Source organism: Danio rerio, chromosome 14 (assembly GCF_049306965.1).
Source record: "Danio rerio strain Tuebingen ecotype United States chromosome 14, GRCz12tu, whole genome shotgun sequence".
Lineage (NCBI taxonomy): Eukaryota > Metazoa > Chordata > Actinopteri > Cypriniformes > Danionidae > Danio > Danio rerio.
This window is the reverse complement of record NC_133189.1, coordinates 1234508-1260227: the sequence shown is the minus strand read 5'-3', so window position 1 is coordinate 1260227 and position 25720 is coordinate 1234508. Positions and strand designations below refer to the sequence as shown.

Below are 25720 nucleotides of genomic sequence, written 5' to 3'. Positions count from 1 at the left end.
ATGACTGCACAAACACAATGCAAAGAAACATCCATGACAATCTCCTATTAGCTATGTTTCCATCCACCTATTTTTATGCACAGTTTAAAATATCACATAAAATAACTCTGAATGGAAATGTGAAGATGCTCAGGAATTTTGAAAATGCCTATAAAAAAGGTAAGCATATAAATTGAGCAAGATAAACATCCGATAGTGTGCATAAACTATGATAGAAACACATTAGTGAATAAACTCATCAGTCTGCATGCTGTGATGTAGTTGTTCACAGATATAGATGTGCATTTGAGGGTTTTTGTGTCATTAATGTTGGCTTGCAGCTCTCCATGTTTTTCAGCTTTCCATTGTTGCAGATCTGAAATGTTGTTCTGCTGATTGGAAAAGGCATCAGGTCTCCGTCAGCTCGTCATCACAGTGCTTCAGTATTGTTATTTATCTATTATTATTCCCTCCAGAACTTGAGCATCTGTCCGCGCTCCCATCTCACGCCTCCAAACGCCACCACATTCACCGCGTTCATTGCATTTGGTCTTCGTGTTCTGAGGCGCAGAACAAACAAAACAATGCAGAATCCCAACCGTGCAGCAAACTCCACTTCTCTCAGTGATATCTGTGCAGGTTTATCAGGAGGTGATGATTCTGTTCTCTTTGGTTTCTCATTGGATGGAAATGCTGATTTGCTTGCTAATCTTTTATGGGATATTACAGTTTGAGCTTAAGTCTTATGCACATCTTTGGATGGAAACACACAGCTACTGAGATTGAGAGTTAAATGCTCTTACGTGGGTTATAGACCAGCAGTTTTGCCCTCATTCCTGCCAGCTGATGTTCCCCTATCGTGCACTCTATTAACCAGGTGCCTGCGATGGCAGGCCGCATCTCCACCGTCCCAAAAACACCTGTTAAAAACACACAGAACAACTAATATACTGACACTGAAGAGGAGTTGGGAATAATTAAGTGTTGTGTTATTGAAGAAAGTCTCTTATGCTCATCAAGTTTGCATTTATTTCATAAAAAATACTGTACAAATGGCAGAATTGTCAAAAAATTTAATTGTTTAAAGTAATTATATTGCAATATAAATATTCATTCATTCATTTTCTTGTCGGCTTAGTCCCTTTATTAATCCAGGGTCACCACAGCGGAATGAACCGCCAACTTATGCAGCAAGTTTTTACACAGCGGATGCCCTTCCAGCCGCAACCCATCTCTGGGAAACATCCACACAGTCATTCACACACACACACACACACACACACACACACACACACACACACACACACACACACACACACACACACTACTGACAATTTAGCCTACCCAATTCACCTGTACCGCATGTGTTTGGACTGTGAGGAACTCCCGGACGAAACCCACGCGAACGCAGGGAGAACATGCAAACTCCACACAGAATTGCCAACTGAGCAGAGGCTCGAACCAGCGCCCCAGCGACCTTCTTGCTGTGAGGCGAACGTGCTACCCACTGCCCCACTGCGTCGCCGCAATATAAATATTTCAATGCATTTTCTAGATAGATTTTTGAATTTGCAGCATCATTTCTTCAGTAGGGCTGGGACAATATACAATATTACATTGAATTGATAACAATGTTAAGCTCTTGACTATATATTTACTCTATATTGATCTAAGAGCCAATCACACAGCAGAAATGTGCAATAATGGGAATCTAAAAGCGTGTTGATATTAGAGATGCACCCAATTTTCAGCCACCGAAAATTTATCGGACGAAAATGTTATGCTTTTAATGGACCCTCTCATTTTTGTGGCTTCAGTCATTGTTGGGGTACTCTTTAAAATCTGGGAGCATAACCAACTGATTTCGAAATAAATATTGAAATTTTTGCCATATTGCTTAGCCCAACCCTTCATCTTTTAAAAGTCGGTCTAAATTGATGATTAAGGAACATTTCTAATTATTATTAATGTTCATAACAGTGTTCCTCATGTTTTTTTATTCAAAGTTTGGAGTAAGAAGAAAATAAATTAATACTTAGTTTTAGCATCTCATTCATTTAATCTATCAAAATTGACAGTAAATAAACTTAAAGTGGTCATTTTAGAAATGCTATTCTTGTCATAGAATGGGTTATTAGATTATAAGGTTGTGCGCTGTTTACCAGGATATAGATTGAAAATTCCCATGCGGTGTTCCTGATCCTTTCCCACTCTGAATGGAAGTCCGTGGAAGTGTACAGCGTGAAACTCGCCTTGAGTTCCCAGATTGAGCAGATGCCAGCGGGCCGTCCTGTACTGCTCAACCCTCAGACCAGGCAGCGTCTCAGACACGTAACCGTTAATAGCTACAAAAACCAAAAGAAACATCATCAAACACTGGTGTTTTTCTCTCAGAATGCATGTGTTCACACTTTACATCTAGTCATGTGAGAACGTTAGGACACCCTATTGAATTTCATGTACCGTTTCTGAAATCGCCCCCTATTCCTTCAAATAGTACAAGTTTGCCATTTCTAGTGCTGTCCGTTCTGAAGTGCACTCAATCAATCCCACAATGCACTACAATAACGAGATTACAACGCATGCACACTCAACAGCAGATCTGATCGCTTGTCTTCAGAGGGGGAAAGCCCCGCCCACTAGTGCCCATCTCTCCCTCATTAGCATAAACAGCAGCCCTGAGTGGGAAGCAGCCGTCTGTCCATTAGCCATTAGAGTGTTCGAGCTGCTGAAGATCATGTCAGCATAGACTAAGAGGATTATAGATGTGGAGTTCTAGATGAGGAGCGACATAGACTGACAGAAGCATCAAGCACACACACACCTGTTTTGAATGTGACATGATGTACCTGCAAACTTGTTGCTAGTCTGGAACCAGGGATCGTCTACTCTGGCCTGGCATGGCGGGATGCAGAACTTCCTGATGTTGTAGTCGAGGTACCAGCTCTTTCTTTCGTCAAATGTGGTGAAGAGAAGGAAGAAATCTGTGACGTCAGGCTGAAGCAGGACTCGTGGGTTGAGCGTTCCAGGACGACAAATCAGCATGGGGCCGATCAGACCAGAGTTTATGTCCTTCTCCTGATAAACACAGAGAACGCAGAAGTGTCTGTTTGTTTCACTGCATTTGGCTATTCCATCCACACAGGGCGACTGGTATAGAGTCGGCCATATTGGAGAACAATATGTTCAATCTGATTGATCAATATTTCGATCTGTGCATTGATTTACCATGTTGACGTTGGAGTAATAAGCTCCAGCCTTGCAGTCGAACTCTGAGGCGGAGGGTCCTTGGCGTCTGGAGATTCTCCAGTTATAAACTCTCTCCTCTCCTGGAGGAACTGGATCTCCTGCTTCTTCCTCCAGCTTGGGGTTTTCTGGACCCATTCCAGTGCTGAAACTCCCCGGCGTCTTATCGTACACTCCATGCAAGTGGAATGAGTACGGTCTGGAGGCCAGGTTCTTAAAAACCACCTTGTGGGAAAAGAAATGTTAGATTTTTCCACATCATGTTGTTTTTTGAATGATTTAGAGGTTCAAGGGATTAATTTTGGGGTTTATCAAATTAATTGTCAAGCAACTAATGAAGCCATTCTGAAGCAGTCTGTTTCGTTGAAAGCATCCATTAAATGCGGATGAATGCAACTTTCATTTAATGCAAAAACCTACTGTGAGAACATCATTGATCTCTGCTTTCACTACAGGACCCATAATGCCCAGGTGCTCGTCCAGTTCTCCACGTTTGATTGGATGCCTGAAATCTCGGTCCTGATACGCTCTAAACACCACTTTTTTATAGGTTGGGAAGTATTTTCTCAGTCCCCTCCGCATCTCCCTGTGGACGAATGAGATATTTAGTCGATGATGATGATGTAAAGACTGCAAATATTCAAATGACTGTACCTCAGTACTGTAGCTTTTCTCTGGAATTGTATTTAAGTAAGTCGTATTTAAAAATTAGACTTTAACTTGAGTATATTTTGGTGCTGGATCTGTACTTTTACTGCAGTCACTACTTTACACTCACCGGCCACTTTATTAGCTACACCTTACTAGTCCCGAGTTGCACCCTCTTTTGCCTTCAGAACTGCCTTAATCCTTCATATTCAACAAGCTACTGGAAATATTCCTCAGAGATTTTGCTCCATATTGTCATGATAGCATCACACAGTTGCTGCAGATTTGTCGGCTGCACATCCATGATGCCAATCTCCCGTTCCACCACATCCCAAAGCTGCTCTATTGGATTGAGCTCTGGTGACTGTGGAGGCCATTTGAGTACAGTGAACTCATCGTCATGTTCACCAGTCTGAGATGATTGAGCTTTATGACATGCTGCGTTATCCTGCTGGAAGTAGCCATCAGAAGATGGAGACACTGTGCTCATAAAGGGATGGACATGGTCAGCAGCAATACTCAGGTAGGCTGTGGCGTTGATGCTCAATTGGTACTAATGAACCCAAAGAAAATCTCCCCCACACCATTACACCACCACCACCAGCCTGAACCGCTGATACAAGGCAGGATGATCCATGCTTTCATGTTGTTGAGGCCAAATTGTGAGCCGAGCATCCGAATGTGTCAGCAGAAATGGAGACTCATCAGAGCAGCAACGTTTCTCCAATCTTCTATTGTCCAGTTTTGGTGAGTCTGTGTGAATTGTAGCCTCAGTTTCCTGTTCTTAGCTGACAGGAGCGGCACCCGGTGTGCTCTTCTGCTGCTGTAGCCCATCCGCCTTAAGGTTGGCCGTGTTGTGTGTTCAGAGATGCTCTTCTGCAGAGCTCGGTTGTAGCGAGTGCTTATTTGAGTTACTGTTGCCTTTCTATCAGCTGGAACCAGTCTGGCCATTCTCCTCTGGCCTCATCAACAAGGCATTTGAACTGCCGCTCACTGGATATTTCCTCTTTGCTGGAGCATTCTCTGTAAACCCTAGAGATGGTTGTGCGTGAAAATCCCAGTAGATCAGCAGTTTCTGAAATACTCAGAGCAGCCCTACTGGCAGCAACAACCATGCCACGTTCAAAGACTCTTAAATCCCCTTTCTTCCCCATTCTGATGCTCGCTTTGAACTGCAGCAGATCGTCTTGATCATGTCTACATGCCTAAATGCAGTGAGCTGCTGCCATGTGATTGGCTGATTAAAAATGTGCGTTAACAAGCAGTTGGACAGGTGTACCTAATAAAGTGGCCAGTAAATATATATATTATACAAGTAAAAATTACATTTAAAAAATTCTTATACAAATATTTCTTTAGTTGCTACTTAGAAAAGTAGTATTATTACATAACTCATGTTAATTGTGATGCGTCACCCCTCAACACTGTTTAATAATTACCTCGGTTTGATGAGCTGAGCCGGTTTATCAATCCCATAATCCCACATGACTTCCTCAGCCGCGATGTAGTAACTCCTAAACTTTGATTCTGTCGACCGAACGCCGACATTATCCTCAACAAAATGATCTAACCCGACAACGCTTCCCTCATCACTGTAATCATCATAATCGCTCGTCACCGACTTCTTCCCGTACATCTTGTCATCCGATGAGTTAGACGCCGGCTCCAAACCCATCTCCGAATACTTCTTCAGGTCCTTATAATTATAGCTCAGCGGGTTCAAGCTTTCCTCCATCTTATCCCGCTTTCTTCCAGAGTCTTCTAAAACTTCATTATCACTCATGGCTTTAACATCTTTCTGGTTAGTTTTCCCAACGCTCCACAGTTCTCTCCGACTCCTTGCTTTTTCAATCTCCACCATTGAGATATTTCGGATCGTATTAAAGCTAAGCGGATTCAAGCTTTCCTCCATCTCATCCTGCGTTCTTCTAGAGATGTTTAGGTTTGTATGTTTGAAGAGGAATTTTCTGAGCAGCTCATTTGTAGTGTCAGCACCTGCTTGTGTTTCATTGTGTTGGTTTTGAGGTAATTCAGTGTAGCTGGACGTGACTGTGTGGGATTCCTGGTGGGATCTTTTCTGTCTTTCCACCGAGTTTCCTCCAATCTCATCGTCCAGTTGATCCAGAATATCCTGAGGAATACCGCCCTGCGATAACGCTTCCAGATCGTTCTCTTCTTTTACGGGAACATATCTTATCTCGCACACGCGGCTTCTGTTCAGCGTCTCATTGTGTCTCGTGTTGCTCCCAGAATCCGTCACAGTTCTGTTCCTGCAGACGCGGATGGCGATAGTGCGGTTCTTTCCCATGGTGCCTCGTGGATTGGGGAAGTTTTTTTCGATGATCTCCATGAATTCTTCATCGTAGTCGTCGTAGTCTACTTTGGGGAGCACACGTTCGCAGTTTACCACGGTATAGCGGACGCTCATACCTCGCTCTTTTAGAGACGGGTCAAATGCACTGACCTCCCATTCTCCTGCAGAGATCAACATGAAATAGAAAGAGATTCTAGAGGTTAAAGCCACCGTGACAAGTCTTCATCCAAAAAAAAGCTATATATAGTAAATTATTAAGGATTATTAGTGTTACTTTTTAAATTGCAATCTTAATTCTTATGTAATCGACAATTGAAAGTGAAATGTCAAACATACGTCATATTTAAATCTCTGACATTAACATTAAATTTACAATAAGAGTTAAGTCATCACATTTGTTTATTATTAGTTACAAAGAGTCTGTTGTATTGTGATTATTATGATAAAGAGACTATACAAAAGTTGATCAATGAGCAATATCACATGAGTAGCAGTGCGATATGGCTGTATATCACACTGCTACTCGTGTGATGTTGCATTTATACAACAGTTTGACGGCATAATTGTGTATATAAAAACAAAATCAAACATGGAGAGTCTCAAAAACCCTTTTGTATGAGGAACTACTTTCTTCCGCGTTGGATTCAAATCATAAGCTGACAGTTAAACAGCTGGGCGTGCATCTTTTACACTTTTAAACTGGTTTGAGTCCAGACTGGCCCAGTTGGCTTTTCTGTGTGGAGTTTGCATGTTCTCCCCATGTTGGTGTGGGTTTCCTCCGGGTGCTCCGGTTTCCCCCACAGTCCAAACACATGCGCTATAGGGGAACTGATGAACTAAACTGGCCGTAGTGTATGAGTGTGTGAACAAGTGTGTATGGGTGTTTCCCAGTACTGGATTGCAGCTGGAAGGTCATCTGCTGTGTAAAACATATGCTGGAATAGTTTGCAGTTCATTCCCTGATGAATAAAGGGACTAAGCCGAAGGAAAAAGAATGATTGAATAATAATTGTTATTTAAATTTGAGAGATGTTTTGTGTAAGTTTTAGTCCTGTTTTAGTCATTTCCAGCATAATTATATTCATTAATACTGTCATTAATTAATGTATTTCTTATTAATGGCATGAGTTCAACAGAACTGTTTTCTGTTTTAATGTATGTTAAATTTGAAGCTTTGCTATCACAGAAATGCATTATATTTTGAAATGCATAAAATACACTAAAACAGGCAACACAATCTCACAATAATACAGATTTTATTGCATTGTTGAATAAATAAATGTAATTTTAGCAAGAATAAAAATAAAATAAAACATTCCAAACTTTTTACTAGTGCATATTTAATTTAATTCATTCATTTTCTTTTTGGCTTAGTCCCTTATTTATATACACAGCTGAATGAACCGCCAACTATTCCGGCATGGATGCCCTTTCAGCTGTAACCCAGTACTGAGAAACTAATTTAATTTAATATTTTAAGTTATTTCATTAGTTATTTTAAAATACATGAATTAAACTATAAAATAATGTTTTATTATATTACGGTTTTATTGCATTTTTGATTAAATAAATTAAATCTTATCATACAAAAGTAATTAAATATTTCAAACATTTAACCATTGAAGGTTTATTTATTTTTTTCTTAATTTTATTTTAGTTTTAATAAATGTTAATATATGTTCTTCAACTCAAACAATCCTGAATTTGAAACGCACCAAATAACTGACTTTATATTTATATTATACTTATATTTATACTTATTTATATTATACTTATTATAAATATACTTTATATTTTTTATTACATACTTCAGTTATTAAAAGGTAGACTCGTTATTAAAATTATACCAGGTTATTTCAACCCAATTCTGGGTGTATTACACTGTAAAAAATGTTACTTAGATCTAACTTATAAAAAGTGTGGCAAGTGGTTGCATCGGACGTTTTAGGTTGATTCAACTTCCAGCCTTTTTTAAGTATTTTAAACACTAAAACATTGCTTAAAACAAATGCAATAAAATTAAGTTGAGCCAACTAATATTTCTAAAATTACTCAAATCAGATAAACTTACTTTTTTTGTTAAACTTAACTTACTTATACATTGCTATATGTTGACTGTACTCATTTTAATTAAGTATTATGAACTTAATGATTTAAATAAAATTAACCATGCATATGTCATTTAAAACTAATTTAATTGACTTCTGGCTGTAACCTCAGAAAATAAATCTTTGTTTCTATATTGTAAGCACAATATACACTAGTAAAAACAGATAAACAGACTTTCCTGTCAATAACAATTAAATAAGAATGGGAAGATGGATTAAAGACCATAACATGTATTCAATATCAATCGATGTTCCTTTTAATAGTGACTACAAAATAGGCCATTAATGTGGCTACACATACACAATACATAAATAAAAACATTAATAATACCAGATCCTATTGAGAAATCATCCAAGGCAACTCAGTGAGGAGATTTGCATATTTTGATAAAGATTTAGGATGCATAATGTCCAGTCCCACAAAGAGTCTCTAATATATCTCAAATGTATACAGTTTTGATGGATACTTGAAGTCGAGGACATCGGTAAGTCCAAACAGGAGCCATCATGCATTTGACAGGTTTGGCAAACCTCTGACAGTCCTATGATAATCCAAACTGTGTTGGGCTGATGGCAAATTTTTCCCGTGGGCAGCCGCATGCACCTCTGATTCCTCACAACTCTATTGGTAGAGACAAAAAGAAACAGGAGTTCAGGTGGTTGCTACCAAACAACATTAAATAGCTAAATACTGAATAGGAAATAACTACAAGTGAAGTTACAAAAGTCCAGTGAGAATGATGCATGGATGAAACACCTTAGTTTATCAGTTAAAAATTACCTTAGTTAAAATTACCTAACTTCTATTTAAAAAATAAAAAAAGGTTATAGAGGTTGTGTAATTACATTATTCCAGGTGTTTTTAGTTATCAAATTTTAAAGAAAACTGTGATTTTTCTCAGTGTAACAGTGCATGTCATTGTGTTTTCCTGTCAATCAAAGAATTGTTAAAATTTAGGTATTACATTTTTTGTTTATTTTGGCAACTTATAAAGCATAAGAATGTGTATTTAATTTAGATATTAAAACTGTTTGAAAATGGCTATATGAAAATTATAGAATACAAGTTCTATAATTTAAATGTCATCTTCATTTTGCACCAAACTTTGCACGTCATAATACAAATTTTATTAAATAAATAAATAAATACATTGCCATTTTACACATTACATTAAGGTTTACATTAAATTTTTGCTAAAGCTACATTTAATTGACTTTTTCTTCAAATTTAATGTCACTGGCAAATGACAGTTCAGTGATTCAGTGTTATCAGTTAGCTTTATTGAAAGACTGACAGATAATAAGAAACTGCATTAGGATATTTTTATACTGTTTTTACTGTTGCACACATAAAAAAATCTTCAGATATCAAATGTAAGTTAATTCTATGGAGCCCACTATTGTTTGCAATTTTACCAATGTTTTACTTGCCTGCAAATAATTATAGCTGTAGTTGTATCTAATGTTTTTCTTACCTGGATGTGAAGTTTGAAGATCCACAGGTAACAAAATCACTTTGGTATCTAAAGACCAAGAACATGCATTTTAGAATGAGGTGCATACAATTTAAATGGTTCTGTAAACATCAGTAGTAAATGTAATTTAAGTTAAAATAAATTGTAAATCTGTAATTTATTCACTATGCAGCATTAAAAAACTTATGGACTAAATCTCTAAAACACAAACTTTAAGTTATACTTTCTCTTACGTTAAACACACACTACTTAACTGTTGCATACGTTTCTGCATTTAATATCCATCCTTAATGTGCTGCTATAACTTAGGTGAGCTAACTTTAGCTAATTTAGCGCTAGCAAACTGAACCCCCACACCCCGACCGCCCACCAGTGACCTTGTTAATCGGTTCTGCAACGTTAGTTATACCTACTAAGTGTTTTAAAACTACTTTCACTATTTTTTCTCAATAATATCACTTTTAATCGTTAGCATAAACTAGCGTTGGTTAGCGTTAGCCAACTTAGCTTTCCATGTGAGAGCGGTCTAACTGTTAACATACCTGAGGCTACAGTACAATTTACAAAGCTAAAACCTCACCTGCCTAGCGAAGACAGCAGTTTTGCATGACTTTACAATTATCATTCGGCTAAATTTGCAACTTACCGTGTTAATCAGATCCGCTGCTGGGAGCAGTTAATGTCGACCATTGCAGAAGCTGCGTCTGCCTGCTAAATCCCGGGCAATGAAAAAGGAGTCACGCCAAACTATTAAAATCACGTTTTATGAACACCTGCCCACATCGACAGCTGCTCTAATAAATTGTCTGTGTCAACTCACTTTTATAACATTTATTCTACACAATAACCACGTAAAAAAATCTACTCAAATAAATTGCATTAGTTTTATTCAAAATATACAGTTATATAAAAACTGATATATTTTAAGTAAAGAGGAAGCAAATTTAATTTTTTTGGTATAAAACAAATAAAATTAACTAGATTGCAATTATTTAAAGTAGATAGAACCAACTTTGTGAGTGTAGCACTTTTTACAGTGTAGGGACTGACCCAACTGCTGTGTTAATTTTTTTAATTAAACTAATAGGATCGAGTTGTGTCCAATTTGGGTTTAAATAAGCAAGCTTTAAAAGTGGCTTTAATTTCTGACAAGCATCATAAATCTAAACTGTTAAAAAATATCTGTAAATTAGCTTTTTCAGTATTTTGTGAGTCCTGTTTTTATTTTTCCTCATTCAATTCTGTTTTTGAGTTGCATTATGGGATCTTGACCTTTTCATCCAACAACTTTTAACCTTGATAAGTTGTGAAAAGTGTCTCTTCTGAGCATGTTTAATAGTGTGCAGTGCTAGATTGTCTGGGTTGGTGTTGTATGTGATGCTGCAGAAACCTTGTAATAAACTGCAGCACGTTTTCTGTTATTTTCTCTCATCTCTTTTATTATTTCAGACTACTATAATGTCCATAAAAGTCACTTTGTTAAATTGTAGAGTTGAATTTTCAGCATCAGAAGTGAACAGAGCGGAGATCAACATCCCATGATGCAATTCACAACCAGAAATACACCCAAAACACTTGCAAATCACACAATACGGAAACTGTTCATCACTAGGTATTGTTGACAGTGTGTATTTAAGTGTCTTGTTCTTTGACCTTACCCATCATCTCCACTTCAGTGGTGACTGTGTCTCCAGTCATTGGGAAAAGCGTGAGCACGGTGCCGTACGCTTTTTCCCGCTCAAATGTATTTCCGGTGAAATAAACTGACAGGAAGTTGTTTTGCATGCCGATGCTCGCCACATGCCAGAGGATCACATCGCCAACACACATCTTGTACTGCAGGTGGTTGAACATGAAACCGTTCACAGCTGAAACAGACAATAAAAGAGCCAATATATTAAATATATGATGTACAGCTGAAGTCAGAGTTATTGGCCCCCACGTATATGTGTCTTGACAACATGAAGGAATTAATTTAACTGATTATTTTTCACAAATTTAAGTGGATTAACCATGAAACAATTAAGCTGTCCTCAAAAAAAAAAACCTCAAGAATTGTGTTGTTTCAGCTCAACCTAATTTAGTTTGAACAAACAGCAAACGTCATTTATATAATAATGTACAATGTCATGTATAATAACTACTAAACTCCGCAGATTTTTTACAATATCCTCACTCACTGTGCATGATGTTAGAATTGTAGAAATCCAGATCATTGCGGTTGATCTTAGCTGGATCTTCACTGTTTCTCTTGATGTTTTCCTCGAAGTACCAGCTTCTGTTTTCATCAAACACCGTAAACAACAGCTTCTTCTCTTTATCTGACGTCACCTGTAACAACATCAGCAGCATTTACTACCATCTATGCATGCGTATAGTTTCAATCCTAAATGTAAAAATGGTGTATGAAACGACCTGATAGATTGCAAATAATTACAAGTTACATTATCTTTTATTTTGCATAAAATAACCAGCTGGATATATATTATATTACAATTATATGCTAGTTTTTAACAGTAGATGGCACTCTAGGCTAGTTTTCTTGGCACTCATGGTTAGTTTTTTAACTGCAGCTCTAGGCTAGGATTTAACAGCAGACGGTGCTGTTAGATCATCATCTACTATAAAAAAATAGTCTAGAGTGCCATCTACTGTTAAAAAGTATCATAGAGCGTCATCTATTATGCCGTCTACTGTTAATAACTAGCCTAGAGCACTGTCTGCTGTTAAAAACTAGCCTAGAGCGCCATCTACTGTGCCTTGTACTGTTCATAACTAGCCTAGAGCGCTGTCTGCTGTTAAAAAGTATCATTGAGTACCATCTATTGTGCCGTCTATTGTTAATAACTAGCCTAGAGCACCGTCTGCTGTAAAAAACTAGCCTAGAGCACTGTCTGCTGTAAAAAACTAGCCTAGAGCACCATCTATTATTAAAAACTACCCTAGAGCACCATCTACTGCTCCATCTACTGTAAAAACTAGCCTAAAGCACCGACTGCTGTTAAAAACTAGCCTGGAGCACCATCTACTATTGAAAACTACCCTAGAGCGTCATCTACTGTGCCATCTACTGTTAAAAACTAGGCTAGAGTACCTTCTACTGTTAATAACTAGCCTAGAGCACTGCCTGCGGTTACAAACTAGCCTAGAGCACTTTCTGCTGTAACAAACTAGCCTAGAGCGCCATCTACTGTGTCATGTCCTGTTCATAACAAGCCTAAAGCACCATCTGCTGTTAAATAGTATCATAGAGTACCATCTATTGTGCCGTCTATTGTTAATAACTAGCCTAGAGCGCCGTCTGCTGTTAAAAACTACCCTAGAGCACCGTCTACTATTGAAAACTACCCTAGAGCACCATCTACTGTGCCGTCTACTGTTAAAAACTACCCTAGAGCACCATCTACTGTGCCGTCTACTGTTAAAAACTAGCCTAGAGCGCCATCTACTGTGCCGTCTACTGTTAAGAACTAGCCTAGAGCACCGTCTGCTATTAAAAACTAGCCTAGAGCGCCATCCACTGTGCCGTCTACTGTTAAAAACTAGCCTAGAGCGCCATCTACTGTGCCGTCTACTGTTAAGAACTAGCCTAGAGCACCGTCTGCTATTAAAAACTAGCCTAGAGCGCCATCTACTGTGCCATCTACTGTTAAGAACTAGCGTAGAGCGCCATCTACTGTGCCGTCTACTGTTAAGAACTAGCCTAGAGCACCGTCTGCTATTAAAAACTAGCCTAGAGCGCCATCTACTGTGCCTTCTACTGTTAATAACTAGCCTAAAGATCTGTCTGCTAACCTTAAAAACTAACCTTAAAGCACCCTCTACAATTAAAAACTACCTTAGAGCACCATCTACTGTGCCGCCTACTGTTAAAAACTAGCCTAAAGATCTGTCTGCTATTAAAAACTAGCCTAGAGTGCCGTCTACTATTGAAAACTACCCGAAAGCACCATCTACTTTGCAATCTACAGTTAAAAACTAGCCTAGAGCACCATCTGCTATTACAAACTAGCCTAGAGATCCATCTACTATTAAACACTAGCCCAGAGCATGGATAAAATCAGCTTAGAGCTTCATCTACTATTAAAACCTAGCCAAGCCTGCTGTTTAAAACTCAAGAGGGAATAGCGATGCGTTTTGATCATCTCATAATTGATGCAGAATTAAATTTTTTCCGCCCCAACTCTACTATTACAGTCATTAATTTTCCCCTCTTCTCACCACTCTGCCTCTTTTATCCAGAGACTGGGATTTGCAGATGATCAGGGGTCCCACCAGCCCAGACGCCACGTCCCGGGCCGGATCCAGCGTACTCTGGTAAATCCGCGTCAGACATCGCGGGTCGGCATCTGTGGGTCCATCTTCAGCCGTCAGCTTCCACAGGTATGTCATAATCTCACCTGGGGGAACGGCCAGAGAACGCAGATCTACCTGTTTGTCTTCAACACACACACACACACACACACACACACACACACACACACACAACACAAGAGTATTAATATAATACATGACAGGTCAATTCAACTTCAGTTCATATGAACAATTATTACTGTCAATTGAAGTCCGCAAGAAGCTTTTTCCTATTGTGACGCAGTTGCTAGAGAAAATAAATATTAAGTAAACAGTGGGCGTGGCTTGTTTTTGTCTACTGCGAGCTGATTGGATGTAGTAAAGTAGGTGTTTCATTCAGTAAGATGGGGAAAAGGGTTCTGGGAGAGTTATTACAGCCTAACACAGGGGTTCCCAAACTTTTCAGCCCGCGACCCCCAAAATGACAATGCAAGTGACTCGTGACCCCCAATATTCTCTGAGATGGTGGTTATAAATACAGAAACCTTGTATGCAATGACGCGCACAAACACACAAATAGACCCAAGTCTATTCTTTGTTTTTTTATGTATGTCAGTGCTGTAAATGGGCTAAAAAATTTAACCTGGTGTTACAAAATCTGCTGCATCTGACAGTATTGCTGTGTCTTTAGTATAATGTAATTACCCGAGAAGTCGCAATCCAATAGAACTAGTAACTATAAGCTACTATAGTAACTATATAGTTTATAGTAACTATAAATGACTATTTTTTTCTCTTCAGTAGGTTATTGATAAAATATAGTAAGTCTTAAGGTTTAATAAAAATTAATTGATTTTTGAAAATCACCAGGCGACCCCCCTTCATTGTCCCACGACCCCTCGTGGGGTCCCGACCCCCACTTTGAGAACCTCTGGCCTAACAGACTCCTCCTGCTCAGCACTTCTGTTTGATGTCAAAACTGACAGCTGGAGCGGCGTGACTAACATACTTATTAAATGTAAACAAACAAATTAAATTTAGAAACATTCAACTTAATTAATTTGTTTTTAATTCAACCCTTATAAACAGTTTGCAACCACTTACCCTAAAAAAAAGTGTAAATCCAATGAGTAAGTTTTTCCAGTGTACTTAGCATATGTAGTATTGGGCAATGTAAGGTAACTACAGCACATGGGTTAAGTTTAAGGGTGGCTTCATGCTTAATTACTAGATATTTCACTGTTATTTTAAGTACGTTTTTAAAGTAAGCTTTTAGTAGGTACACTGGATGTAAATAAGTTTGTAAATTAAGGGCTTCCGATTAACTTTTCCCAGAGATGGGTTGCGGCTGGAAGGGCATCTGCTGCTCAAAAACTTGCTGGATAAGTTGGCGGTTCATTCCGCTGTGGCGACCCCGGGTTAATAAAGGGACTAAGCTGACAAGAAAATGTATGAATGAGTTACCCTTCTGTCAGAAACAGGAAAACCACTGGTTCATTCATTCATTCAGTCAATCTCCTTCAGCTTAGTTTCTATTTCAGAGGTCGCCATAGTGGAATGAACCACCAACTATTCTAGCATATGTTTTACACAGCGGATGCTCTACCAGCTGCAACCCAGCACTGGGAAACACCCATACACACTCATTCACACACACTACGGCCAATTTAGTTCATCAATTCCCCTATGGCGCATGTGTTTGGACTGTGGGGGAGCACCCGGAGGAAACCCACGCTAACACGGGGAGAACATGCAAACTCCACACAGAAACACCAACTGACCCAGCTGAGGCTCGAACCAGCGACCTTCTTGCTTCTTCAGTGCTCACCACTGAGCCACCGTGGTTCATACCTTTGTTTGTTGTCTTCAGAGGCTGAACGCTGGTCAGGCCGTTTGGATAAATGTTGAATGGACGACTGGCCATATTTTTAAACACAATCTGATAGAGAGAAACAAAAGAGACAAGTTAATGACATCAGACTTTAAAGTTAGCATCAAACTCACTCTACATTTATCATACATCTTATTTTTTCATAATTAACAATTCATCAAAGTAAGATTTGCTCTAATTTCAACGAGTAATTAACTACAGGGCAGTGAATTATTAGAAAATAATGCACAGCTAATGTGGTGACCTTCAGTTTGCAATTTCTAATGATTATTCCGATTATATTATGGTCACCACAGCTAAATCCACTGCTCAGATGTTGTATTAGTCCGGTGTTTTCCCTCCTCAAACTGCACTAGTTACTTTCACATCTCCTCCAAAGCCTTCTGTCGTGTTCTGATGTGCTTTCTGACTGGTGTAGCTGTGAGTGAACTCTAATCCTTCAGTGGAGTGATATGGAGCTGTAATGTGCTCAAAACCGGCCAGTACTACTTTAGCTGTGCATTCATATGACAATAACAGCACACCTTAGAACGCTCATCAGCCAATCAGAAGTTAAGATTTAACAAGTAAAAGTCTTAAATAAATCATCTGATTAGAATTCACTGTGGCTCATTATCCAGCTCACTTGAATGAATAACAATGAATAACAACAAGAGTGTGATATACAGTGCTGTGCAAAAGCCACCAGCAGCTTTAGGAGCCCAAGACTTTTGCACAGATCTAGCTATCTAAAAGTTATGGAGCAAGTTTTGCTTGCAGATTTAATATACACACAGAAAATGTGGGAAATATGTACACAATATTCAAAATAAAATTACTTTTTGAATCAAAACACTTGCATAAATATTCTGTGTTTAACTTGACCTCTTGCACCAAGCAACAGCTTTGTATGTGTTTTAATATCAAGCATCTTTCCGCATGTTCTTCCTTGGATTTAGCATGCTCTATCTTTATTTTCCTCTCCAGATGAATATCATACTGCCTATAATATTGCCTATATTCATTCATTCATTCATTTTCTTGTCGGCTTAGTCCCTTTATTAATCCGGGGTCGCCACAGCGGAATGAACCACCAACTTATCCAGCAAGTTTTTACACAGCGTATGCCCTTCCAGCCGCAACCCATCTCTGGGAAACATCCACACACACATTTACACACACGCTCATTCACTATGGACAATTTAGCCTACACAATTCACCTGTACCGCATGTCTTTGGACTGTGGGGGAAGCCGGAGTACCCGGAGGGAACCCACGCGAACGCAGGGAGAACATGCAAACTCCACACAGAAACGCCAACTGAGCCGAGGCTCGACCCAGTGACCTTCTTGCTGTGAGGCGACAGCACTACCTACTGCGCCATATTGCCTATACATATTGTATGTAATATTCAGGTCTGGACTCTGTGGGGGCCATTTCATGACTGTCATGAGCTGTTTTTCCTCTCCAGATATGATTTCATGACATTAGCAGTGTGTTTGGGATCATTATCATGCTGAAAAATTGAACTATTACGAATGAGGTGCTTTCTAGTAGGTATCACACAACGAATTTAAGCTTGTCTGTACTTTTCAGCATTCACAATCCCATCATTATTGACAACAGCTCCGGCAGAGATGCAGATCAAACCAAGACAGAAACTCCAGATTTTTCCTTCATTCTTCCATCTATGTCTCAAACAATTAGACCCTAAAAATCCAACTAGAGCCTGTGTTTTCAGGTTGTTATATCCAGCAGTTATGTTTGGCCATGTTTGACCCAAATATGAGTCATATTTTAATAAAGAGAATGAGAAGTAATATAAACCCTTGTTAAATCAGCACATGTGATTGGCGGCCTTTTGCACAGCTCTGTAAATGACGGCAGAGTGTAATTTATGGGTGAACTATCCATTGAAGTCTACCTGAAACTTGTCTCCCACTTCCCCTCGGAGCTCGGGACCGATCAGTGTTCTCCCGGTGGTTTTCTTGACGCTGAATGTCTTGTCTGTGTACTCCACGAACGCCACTTTCTTATAAACACCACCCAGACGCTGAGGGCCTTTTCTGAACCACTCGGACCCGGCTGAAGATGCAGGCCTGAAGCATGAACATCAGCGTTAGTTTCAGGTGGGATGTCCCGAACATTGATTTGTCCTGTACGTGACCAGCCTGGTCCTGTGCTGATAATGACACTTGAAGATGACATACAGTGAGGGCAGAGTTTTTAAAACATTTCTCAAGTGATATTTAATGGAGCAAGGAAATTTTTACGGTAATTCTGATAATATTTTTTCCTCTAGAGAAAGTCTTGTTTTATTTCGGCTAGAATAAAAGCAGTTTTAATTGTTTTAAAGCCATGTTAAGGTCAATATTATCAGCCCCCTTAAGCAATATTACATTGTCTCCAGAACAAACCACTGTTATACAATAACTTGCCTTACTACTTTACCCTAGTTAAGCCTTTAAATGTCACTTTAAGCTGACTACTAATATCTAGTCCAATATTGCTGTCATCATGGCAAAGAGGAAAGTAATGTCAGAGTTGTGAGGCGTACCGATCTCCGCTCTGAGCGGTATAATCCCAGTCCGTCTCCTCTGCAGAGATGTAATGGAGCCACACTTTGGGTCGGCCCTTCGCGCTGGAGCGAAGCACAGATATTGGACCTCCTTGTTTGAACACCACAGAGAACATGTTGTCTTCATCATCCTCCTCCTCATCGTCATTAGTGTGCTTGACGTTTCTCTTGTCCGGGAGGGGAAGCGGTGCGGGTTCAGGACAGTTTTCAACAGTGAAGAACGCATTCATACCAGCTGGAGAACAACACAGAGACATGCATTGGGTTTCCATCAGCCTGAGTTGATGCTCATCTTGAAGTATCACATGATAGCAACAATAAACTAAATAAAATATATATATTATAAAATATGATCATGCCTTGATTTTGAATGCTTTCATTAGGACAGTATAGTGCGAGTAAGTTTAGCGAGTCTGACCTGTCTGATGCGAGTGGATCCTGCAGGAGATCAGAAACCTCCCCGTGGCCGAGGGCTTCATGAGGGCTGTGGTGAAGGTCATGGGTGTCATCTCCACCGTCACCCGCTTGTGGTCGAACACCTTCAGCGTGTGTCCTTCAAACTGGATGCTGTGGATCTCAGGACTGGAGCCCAGACCTATGAGGTGCCAGGAGACCTGCGGACTCTTCTCACACACACTCAGACCTGAGCGAACCACAAACACAGAATTACTCATGAGAAATAAAAAGGAATGTGCATTTTAACCATCATATCTGGATGTCAGGGCAGCACAATGGCGCAGTGGGTAGAACAATCCCCTCACAGCAAAAAGGTCCCTGGTTCGAGCCTCGGCTGAGTCGGTTGGCATTTATGTGTGGAGTTTGCATGTTCTCCCCATGTTGGTGTGGGTTTCCTCCGGGTGCTCCGGTTTCCCCCACAGTCCAAACACATGTGCTATAGGGGAACTGGGTAGGCTAAATTGTCTGTAGTGTATGTGTGTGAATGAGTGTGTATGGGTATTTCCCAGTGATGGATTGCAGCTGGAAGGGCATACACTGCATAAAACATATGCTGGATAAGTTGGCAGTTATTCCACTGTGGCGACCACAGATTAATAAAGGGACTAAGCCGAAAAATGAATGAATGAATGGGTCTTGATGTCAGTCAGTGTAGCAATAGTTTATATGTCGAAAATAGTTTTTTTGTTGCTTGTTTAAATTAGTTTTTGGGGTTTTTTTAGAGACAACTTAATTGTTTTATGTTCAATCCACATATATTTGCAAAAGCGATTAGGTTAACTTGATTGATTTGTGTTGGGACAACATGACGGAATTGTATGAAACTCAGCGTTTTTGTTATTAGCTGATGTAGGGCAAGTGTGCTCATGAACTCACCCGGTAATGTGGAGTTGATGTAGCCGTTGATGGTGTGGTACTGGTTTGTGCTGGAGGTTTTCTTCAGTTTTTCTGCTCGACCCACTTCCTGATACCAGCTTTTGCTCTCATCGAAGACCGAGAGAAGCAGAATGAACTCTGGCACTCTCCTCTGTCTGTCCTCGGTTAGAGCGTCTGTGAAACCGCCAGTGTTAAAGTACATTCTCAATCAACACTACATAGTTTACCTCTCGTTAAATGTACTTGTCATTGGTAATTTACTTCCCGATGGATATATTAGCAGAATCAATCCTCCTTATAGCTGTCATCTTATATATTTTTAAATGTTATATGTCTTCAAACATGGCAAAGTTATGCGCCCTCCTGTCATTTTTTTATTCCTTTCTGAATATTTCCGTTTTGAAAATTGTGTTTAACAGAGCAATGACATTTGTTTACAGTATTTCCTATTATTTTTTTCTTTTTCTTCTATGCTGAATGATTTTGGCAGTGTAGAAAGTAAAAACTAAGAAAAATAATTACTTTTCAACTTGTTTTTGGAGTTTTTGGAGGCGTCTGCATCACCATATGGGGCGTAAGAACAGGATGTTTGTTTGGATATAACTCAATTTTCTGACCACACTTCATTATTATTGCTCATTTATTCCTTTGCTGGAGATTGGAGCTGAATTTAGAAATAGTTTTGAAGCAAATCTTTGCGCTTAACAAAGGAGATTAAATATGTGGGCTAATGGATGTGTTCAGTGGAGTGAGTTTCCACCGTTTCCTCACTACACCAAAGTAAAGGAGTAAAGTAAAGGAATAAAGTAAAGAGGCTGGATGGAGGAGGCTGGTTCTTTATCCTCGCGCTGCAGATGCTCTGTTTAACAGTTTTCTCACTAGTAAAGCATTGTTTTTACTCTTACAAAGTCGCCATATAAATAGCAAATGCGCCATGGAGCGATGCAACTGACTCTTAAAAGAAATGAGAGATGAGACTCTGATTGGTTTAATGCAGGTTATTCTCAAAACACAGCCAGAACTCATTAAGAGAATAAGCACAGCCCTGTTAAACCATACGCAGAGCGTATTTATCCATCCTTAAAATAGCAAAAGTGGATTCGGACACTGCCTTAAAGGTGCAGTAGGTGATCTTCCACAATGCTAACAGCTTAGCATAAATCTCTGAATCACAGCCCCTCCCCTGCCGTCTAGAGCCACGCCTCCTGAAACACGAGCACCGCAAAAGAACCCTCTCTCATGTGTTAAAAGCGACTAGCGCTTGTTCTGCAGCGTGCAAGCAAAACTGACATGCTATTTCAGAGCGAATATTTAGAGTTGCATGGTAAACAATACAGGGAGAGACTAGGCGGAATAGCGCTATTTACTTGTGTTCTGTTGTTAAACTAATTAAATCTACATCATCGATGCTGTAATAGGTCCCTTATGAAACTGAAAATAGTCTTATCAATCTTTCATTGAAAGATTTTAGTCGCTGAACAACACTTCGGTGAAGATATAACCCATTTGTAACAACAACATCTAACGTTACATAAACAGTTTAAAACATGAACATGACCTGTCTAAGAGAAATCCTTCAGCCTTTGTCATCCTTTCTCCAGCATGCAAAGGTAACTCCAATATTGATTCAGGTTTTTAAAAAGTTTTGATTCAGCAGGTTTTCACCGATCGCGCGCGCATGCTTTCTCTCGTGAACGCGCGATGTTCAGCTGAGATGCGTACAAACGACTGCGCAGTTGTTCAAATCTGCATTTGCTGACAGACAGATTGGGCTACTTATCGGAATTATGAGAGATGTCGGTCCGACTTTATTTAATTGGATGAACTTTTTTTAGTTTTATGCCTTTCCTAAAATATAAAAATACATATAAATACATTTAGATCATTTATAACTGCAGACAATCACCTACTACAGCTTTAATGCTTTTGCTTTAGACTTTGCGCCTAGATCATTAAAATAAAAGGTTATTGCACACTGAATCCTAAAGTTTCAATCGTAGTTTTTGCAGATTAAAAAATAAATTCGACCTCATTTTGTGTCAATCGTATTGACACACTGCCCTCAAACGTCCATCCGTCATTAAAAAACTAGAACCGGGTTTGATTTTCTTTCAGAAAATGCGGAAAAATCGCTTTGAGAGGTGTTTTGACACTTCAGATACATACAAGCAAACGCCAAAATCTATTGGATTTGCTCCTCAGTGTTTGGACTTTCAGCAGTGAAAATTAAACCACACTAAATTAAACTGAACTTCAGCTCTGAAAACTGGCCTGACACAGTTTCAATTTACTAGATCTTCTGTGTTCAGCTGCTTTGATACAATCTACATTGTAAATGCGCTACAGAAGACGAACAGAATGGAAGATGCAAAAGCAATGCAAAAGTAACGTATCGCATTACTTACAAAACTAAGTAACACAACTAGTTACTTTTTGGGGGCGTAACTCAATATTGTAATGCGCTACTTTCAGAAGTAACTTTCCCCAACACTGCTTATTTTCCCCGCTGTATATCAGAGAGAGAAGCACCTGTCTTGCAGATGAGCAGTGCGCCGATGAGTCCGCTGTTGAAGTCTCGAATGATGTCCACCTGTGATGAGTAGATGTAGGTCAGGCAGTCTGGGTCAGATGTGGTCGGCCCAGAGTTTGGAGAAATGTCCCACACGTATCTATAGTAGCCACCAGGGGGCACCGAGTCATCCGCACGCTCCTGAAAAGAGCTGGAGTCCTCATATCCCGCGCCTGAAAAGCAGAAGGATGTTGAGCTATATCTGTACACATTACGGGCTTTTAAAGCCAATCAGGATGTTGCTTTACTCTCAGGATGTTGCTGTCAGGTTTGTGGGTAAGCACAGACTTACTAAATGCTGGGTTAAATGGGAAATCACATGCGCTTTAAAGGATGGGAACTCTCAAAAATAAAAAATCTGCCATTTAGTCATCTTGCTTGTTTCTTTTTTTCTGTTCAAGCCCTGGCTGGGTCAGTTAGTGTTACTGTGTGGAGTTTGCATGTTCTCCCCGTGTTGGCGTGCGTTTTCTCCGGGTGCTCCGGTTTCCCCCACAGTCCAAACACATGCGCTATAGGGGAACCGATCAACTTAACTGGATGTAGTGTATGAGTGTGTGTGAATGAGTGCGGCTGAAAGGGCATCTGCTAAATGAAACATATGCTGGAAGAGTTGGTGGTTCATTCCGCTGTGTTGATCCCTTGATAAATAAGGGACTAAGCTGAAGGAAAATTAATGAATGCATTATTATTACCTTCTGATTGTTTCCAGTAGGGAATGCCGATGGGAGATATACTGAAGGATTGGGATGCAAAGTTTTTGAAGTGCACCACAACCCTGTCGTTCACCACTGTTCTGATAGTCGGGCCTTGAATGCCTGAAACACAAGCAATAATTAATAAACTCATCCACACTGTAAAATCGTCTGTTAATGAACAGTTTTCTGTGTGTTTAAGGTTGTGAATTGCATTATGGGATGTTGAACTCTTCTCTCTCCACCTTTGATGTTAAAAATTCAACTCTTTTATTGACATTTTAGTGGTTTAAATTAATATAATGTATAAGAAATAATCATATTTAGAGATATGAGTCTGTGAAATAACAGAATGTGCTGCAGTTTATTACAAGGTTTCTGTAGCATCACATACATCACCAACCCAGACAATCTGGACACTATTACACATGCTCATAAGAGACACTTTTCAAGGTTAAAAGTTGTTGCAAAATTGATCAAGATCCCATAATGCAAGTCAAAAGCAGAAATAAATGGGGGAAAATAAAAACAAGACTCACAAAATACTGTAAACTGCTAATTTACGGGTATATTTACAGTGTAGACATTCTTACAGAGATAGTTCACACCAAAATTAAAATCCTGTCATCATCGGGTTCATCGTTGTAACTATTATTTTTTGGAAAGTGTTTTCATCCTAAGATTATTTACTATTGCTGTACTTTTATTAAAAATATGATTTTTTTTTTCAAATTTAATTGAATCATTTAGTATTTTAATTATTGTATTATGTTCGATTTAGTGCTTTGGCTATAAGAAAAGCACAGCTAATTAATTGCATTGCTATCATTCATTCATTCATTCATTTTCTTGTCGGCTTAGTCCCTTTATTAATCCACAGCGGAATGAACCGCCAACTTATCCAGCAAGTTTTTACGCAGCGGATGCCCTTCCAGCTGCAACCTATCTCTGGGAAAGCATTGCTATCATTTACTTGTTTAATGTGCACAATGCATTCAGAATGTGTGTACTAATTTCAATAATTTATGTAGCAATCATAACTTTTATACACCGTATTTGAGCTGTAAACATATCTGCATTTAATGCCATTTTTTAAATAAAATGAAATAAAAATAAAAATATTGCATTTTTGTGGGGGTTCATATCAAACTTTTAATTACAAAATAAAATACAAAGAATATCAGTATCGCTTTTTATTTATTATTATTTTTTAAATATATTTATATATCAAATTATAATATATTTATATTTTTTATTATGTTATTATTTTTTATTCATTGACAAATTAGTTTTTTTAAATAATTTAGTTTGAAATTTATAAAAACAAAAAATTGATTATAGAATTAGCAACATTAACCAGATTACCGTAGATTACAGTTCAATTAAACTTCTTTATTTATAGCTCATAAACAGACTTACAAAACCTACCTATTTATTTAAAAACACTTTACAAAAATGTTAGTAATATATTTACTAACGAGAACTAATAATGAACAATACATGTATGTTTTTTTATTTTTTTTATTTTACTAATGCATCAAATATACAACAAACAATAGTAAATGCACTGGGAGTTAAAATTAACTTTATTTTCACTAAAACTAACAAAGATTAATAAATAATAGATGTGTTCTGCATTGTTTGTTTGTGCTGGTATGTTAACTAACATTGTAAACCTGATTGTAAACAGCTGTGTGACAATTTACATGTATTTATAATGGCACAAGGGTCCATAAACCATTGCATTTTGGGAGAACTATCTCTATATTCAGGGTGTCCGCGGGGATTTAAAAACTATTAAAAGTTGATAAATCAATCTAGAGGAATTTAAGGTCTTTAAAAAGTCTTAAATGCTATTTTGCAAGGTTTTCAATTTGATATTTGTGCTGATTATGCAGTGTATGGTTGTATGGTAAAGTTTGCCTGAATTAAATCTGCGAATATCAGGATGCCCAAATCTAGATTTGACAACATGCTGCTTTTTTACTACAGTAACCAATGCAACATCATTATTTCCGCAGTTCTAGAGGCGCCATCCTGCTGAATTAACTAGATTTCATTGATTTTTATTCAGTATATGAATCCTGTTTTAGTTTTGGATTAGTTTCTTTCATTAATATTTAGCAAATATACTGTAAGCTAAAATATCACCAGTGTTTCTGCTTAAAAAGTGGTTATAAGGTCTTAAAATGTATGGTAAGAGTCTTAAAAGAGGTCTTAAAAGGTATTGAGTTTCTCTCTCTAATATATAATGTGTACTGCATATATATTTGAGTAAGTTATACTGACCAGCCCATGGAGGTTTTGACTTGGGTGTAGTGAAAGTGGAATCGGTGTACTCCGTATATACAGCCTTGGTGTACTTCTGGACACCAGATGCAAACTTCCTGTAAGAAATTAATAAGCTGTCATTATTAGCTATGTTTATTACATAATGCAATGCAAAAATGCAATGCTAAATGTTAATTATGTGACCATGGAGAACAAAAAAAGCTGGATCAATAAATAAGACTAAATAATATCTGAAACTCTGGAATTTGGAAAAATTAGTTTGATGCATTTACAGTTTAGGAAATTGAATAAATCTCCTAATTAAACAGGATCTGTACTTAATAAT

At 38.5% G+C, this 25720-nt stretch overlaps 1 protein-coding gene and 1 long non-coding RNA gene across 2 annotated transcripts in view; one reads left to right on the top strand and one right to left on the bottom strand.

The window, feature by feature from the left end:
• LOC141377651 (uncharacterized) overlaps positions 1–25720 on the top strand; it is a 57764-nt gene that overhangs the window by 17555 nt on the left and 14489 nt on the right. The window contains exon 3 of the long non-coding RNA XR_012390135.1: positions 14013–14153. This is a non-coding gene — a long non-coding RNA (uncharacterized lncRNA). The remainder of the gene's footprint in view (positions 1–14012; positions 14154–25720) is intronic.
• The window catches only part of f8 (coagulation factor VIII, procoagulant component), a 35595-nt gene that overhangs the window by 9529 nt on the left and 346 nt on the right, over positions 1–25720 (bottom strand). Inside the window, exons 2-18 of the mRNA XM_009307649.5 lie at positions 25393–25490; positions 23104–23226; positions 22372–22584; positions 19843–20016; positions 18929–19153; positions 18490–18745; positions 17857–18031; positions 15915–16002; positions 13992–14209; positions 11951–12101; positions 11429–11638; positions 5313–6348; positions 3646–3811; positions 3208–3450; positions 2829–3057; positions 2142–2324; positions 783–899 (exon numbers count right to left, since the gene is read on the bottom strand). Of these exons, the coding sequence (XP_009305924.2) occupies positions 783–899; positions 2142–2324; positions 2829–3057; positions 3208–3450; positions 3646–3811; positions 5313–6348; positions 11429–11638; positions 11951–12101; positions 13992–14209; positions 15915–16002; positions 17857–18031; positions 18490–18745; positions 18929–19153; positions 19843–20016; positions 22372–22584; positions 23104–23226; positions 25393–25490 (3905 nt within the window). The remainder of the gene's footprint in view (positions 1–782; positions 900–2141; positions 2325–2828; positions 3058–3207; positions 3451–3645; positions 3812–5312; positions 6349–11428; positions 11639–11950; positions 12102–13991; positions 14210–15914; positions 16003–17856; positions 18032–18489; positions 18746–18928; positions 19154–19842; positions 20017–22371; positions 22585–23103; positions 23227–25392; positions 25491–25720) is intronic.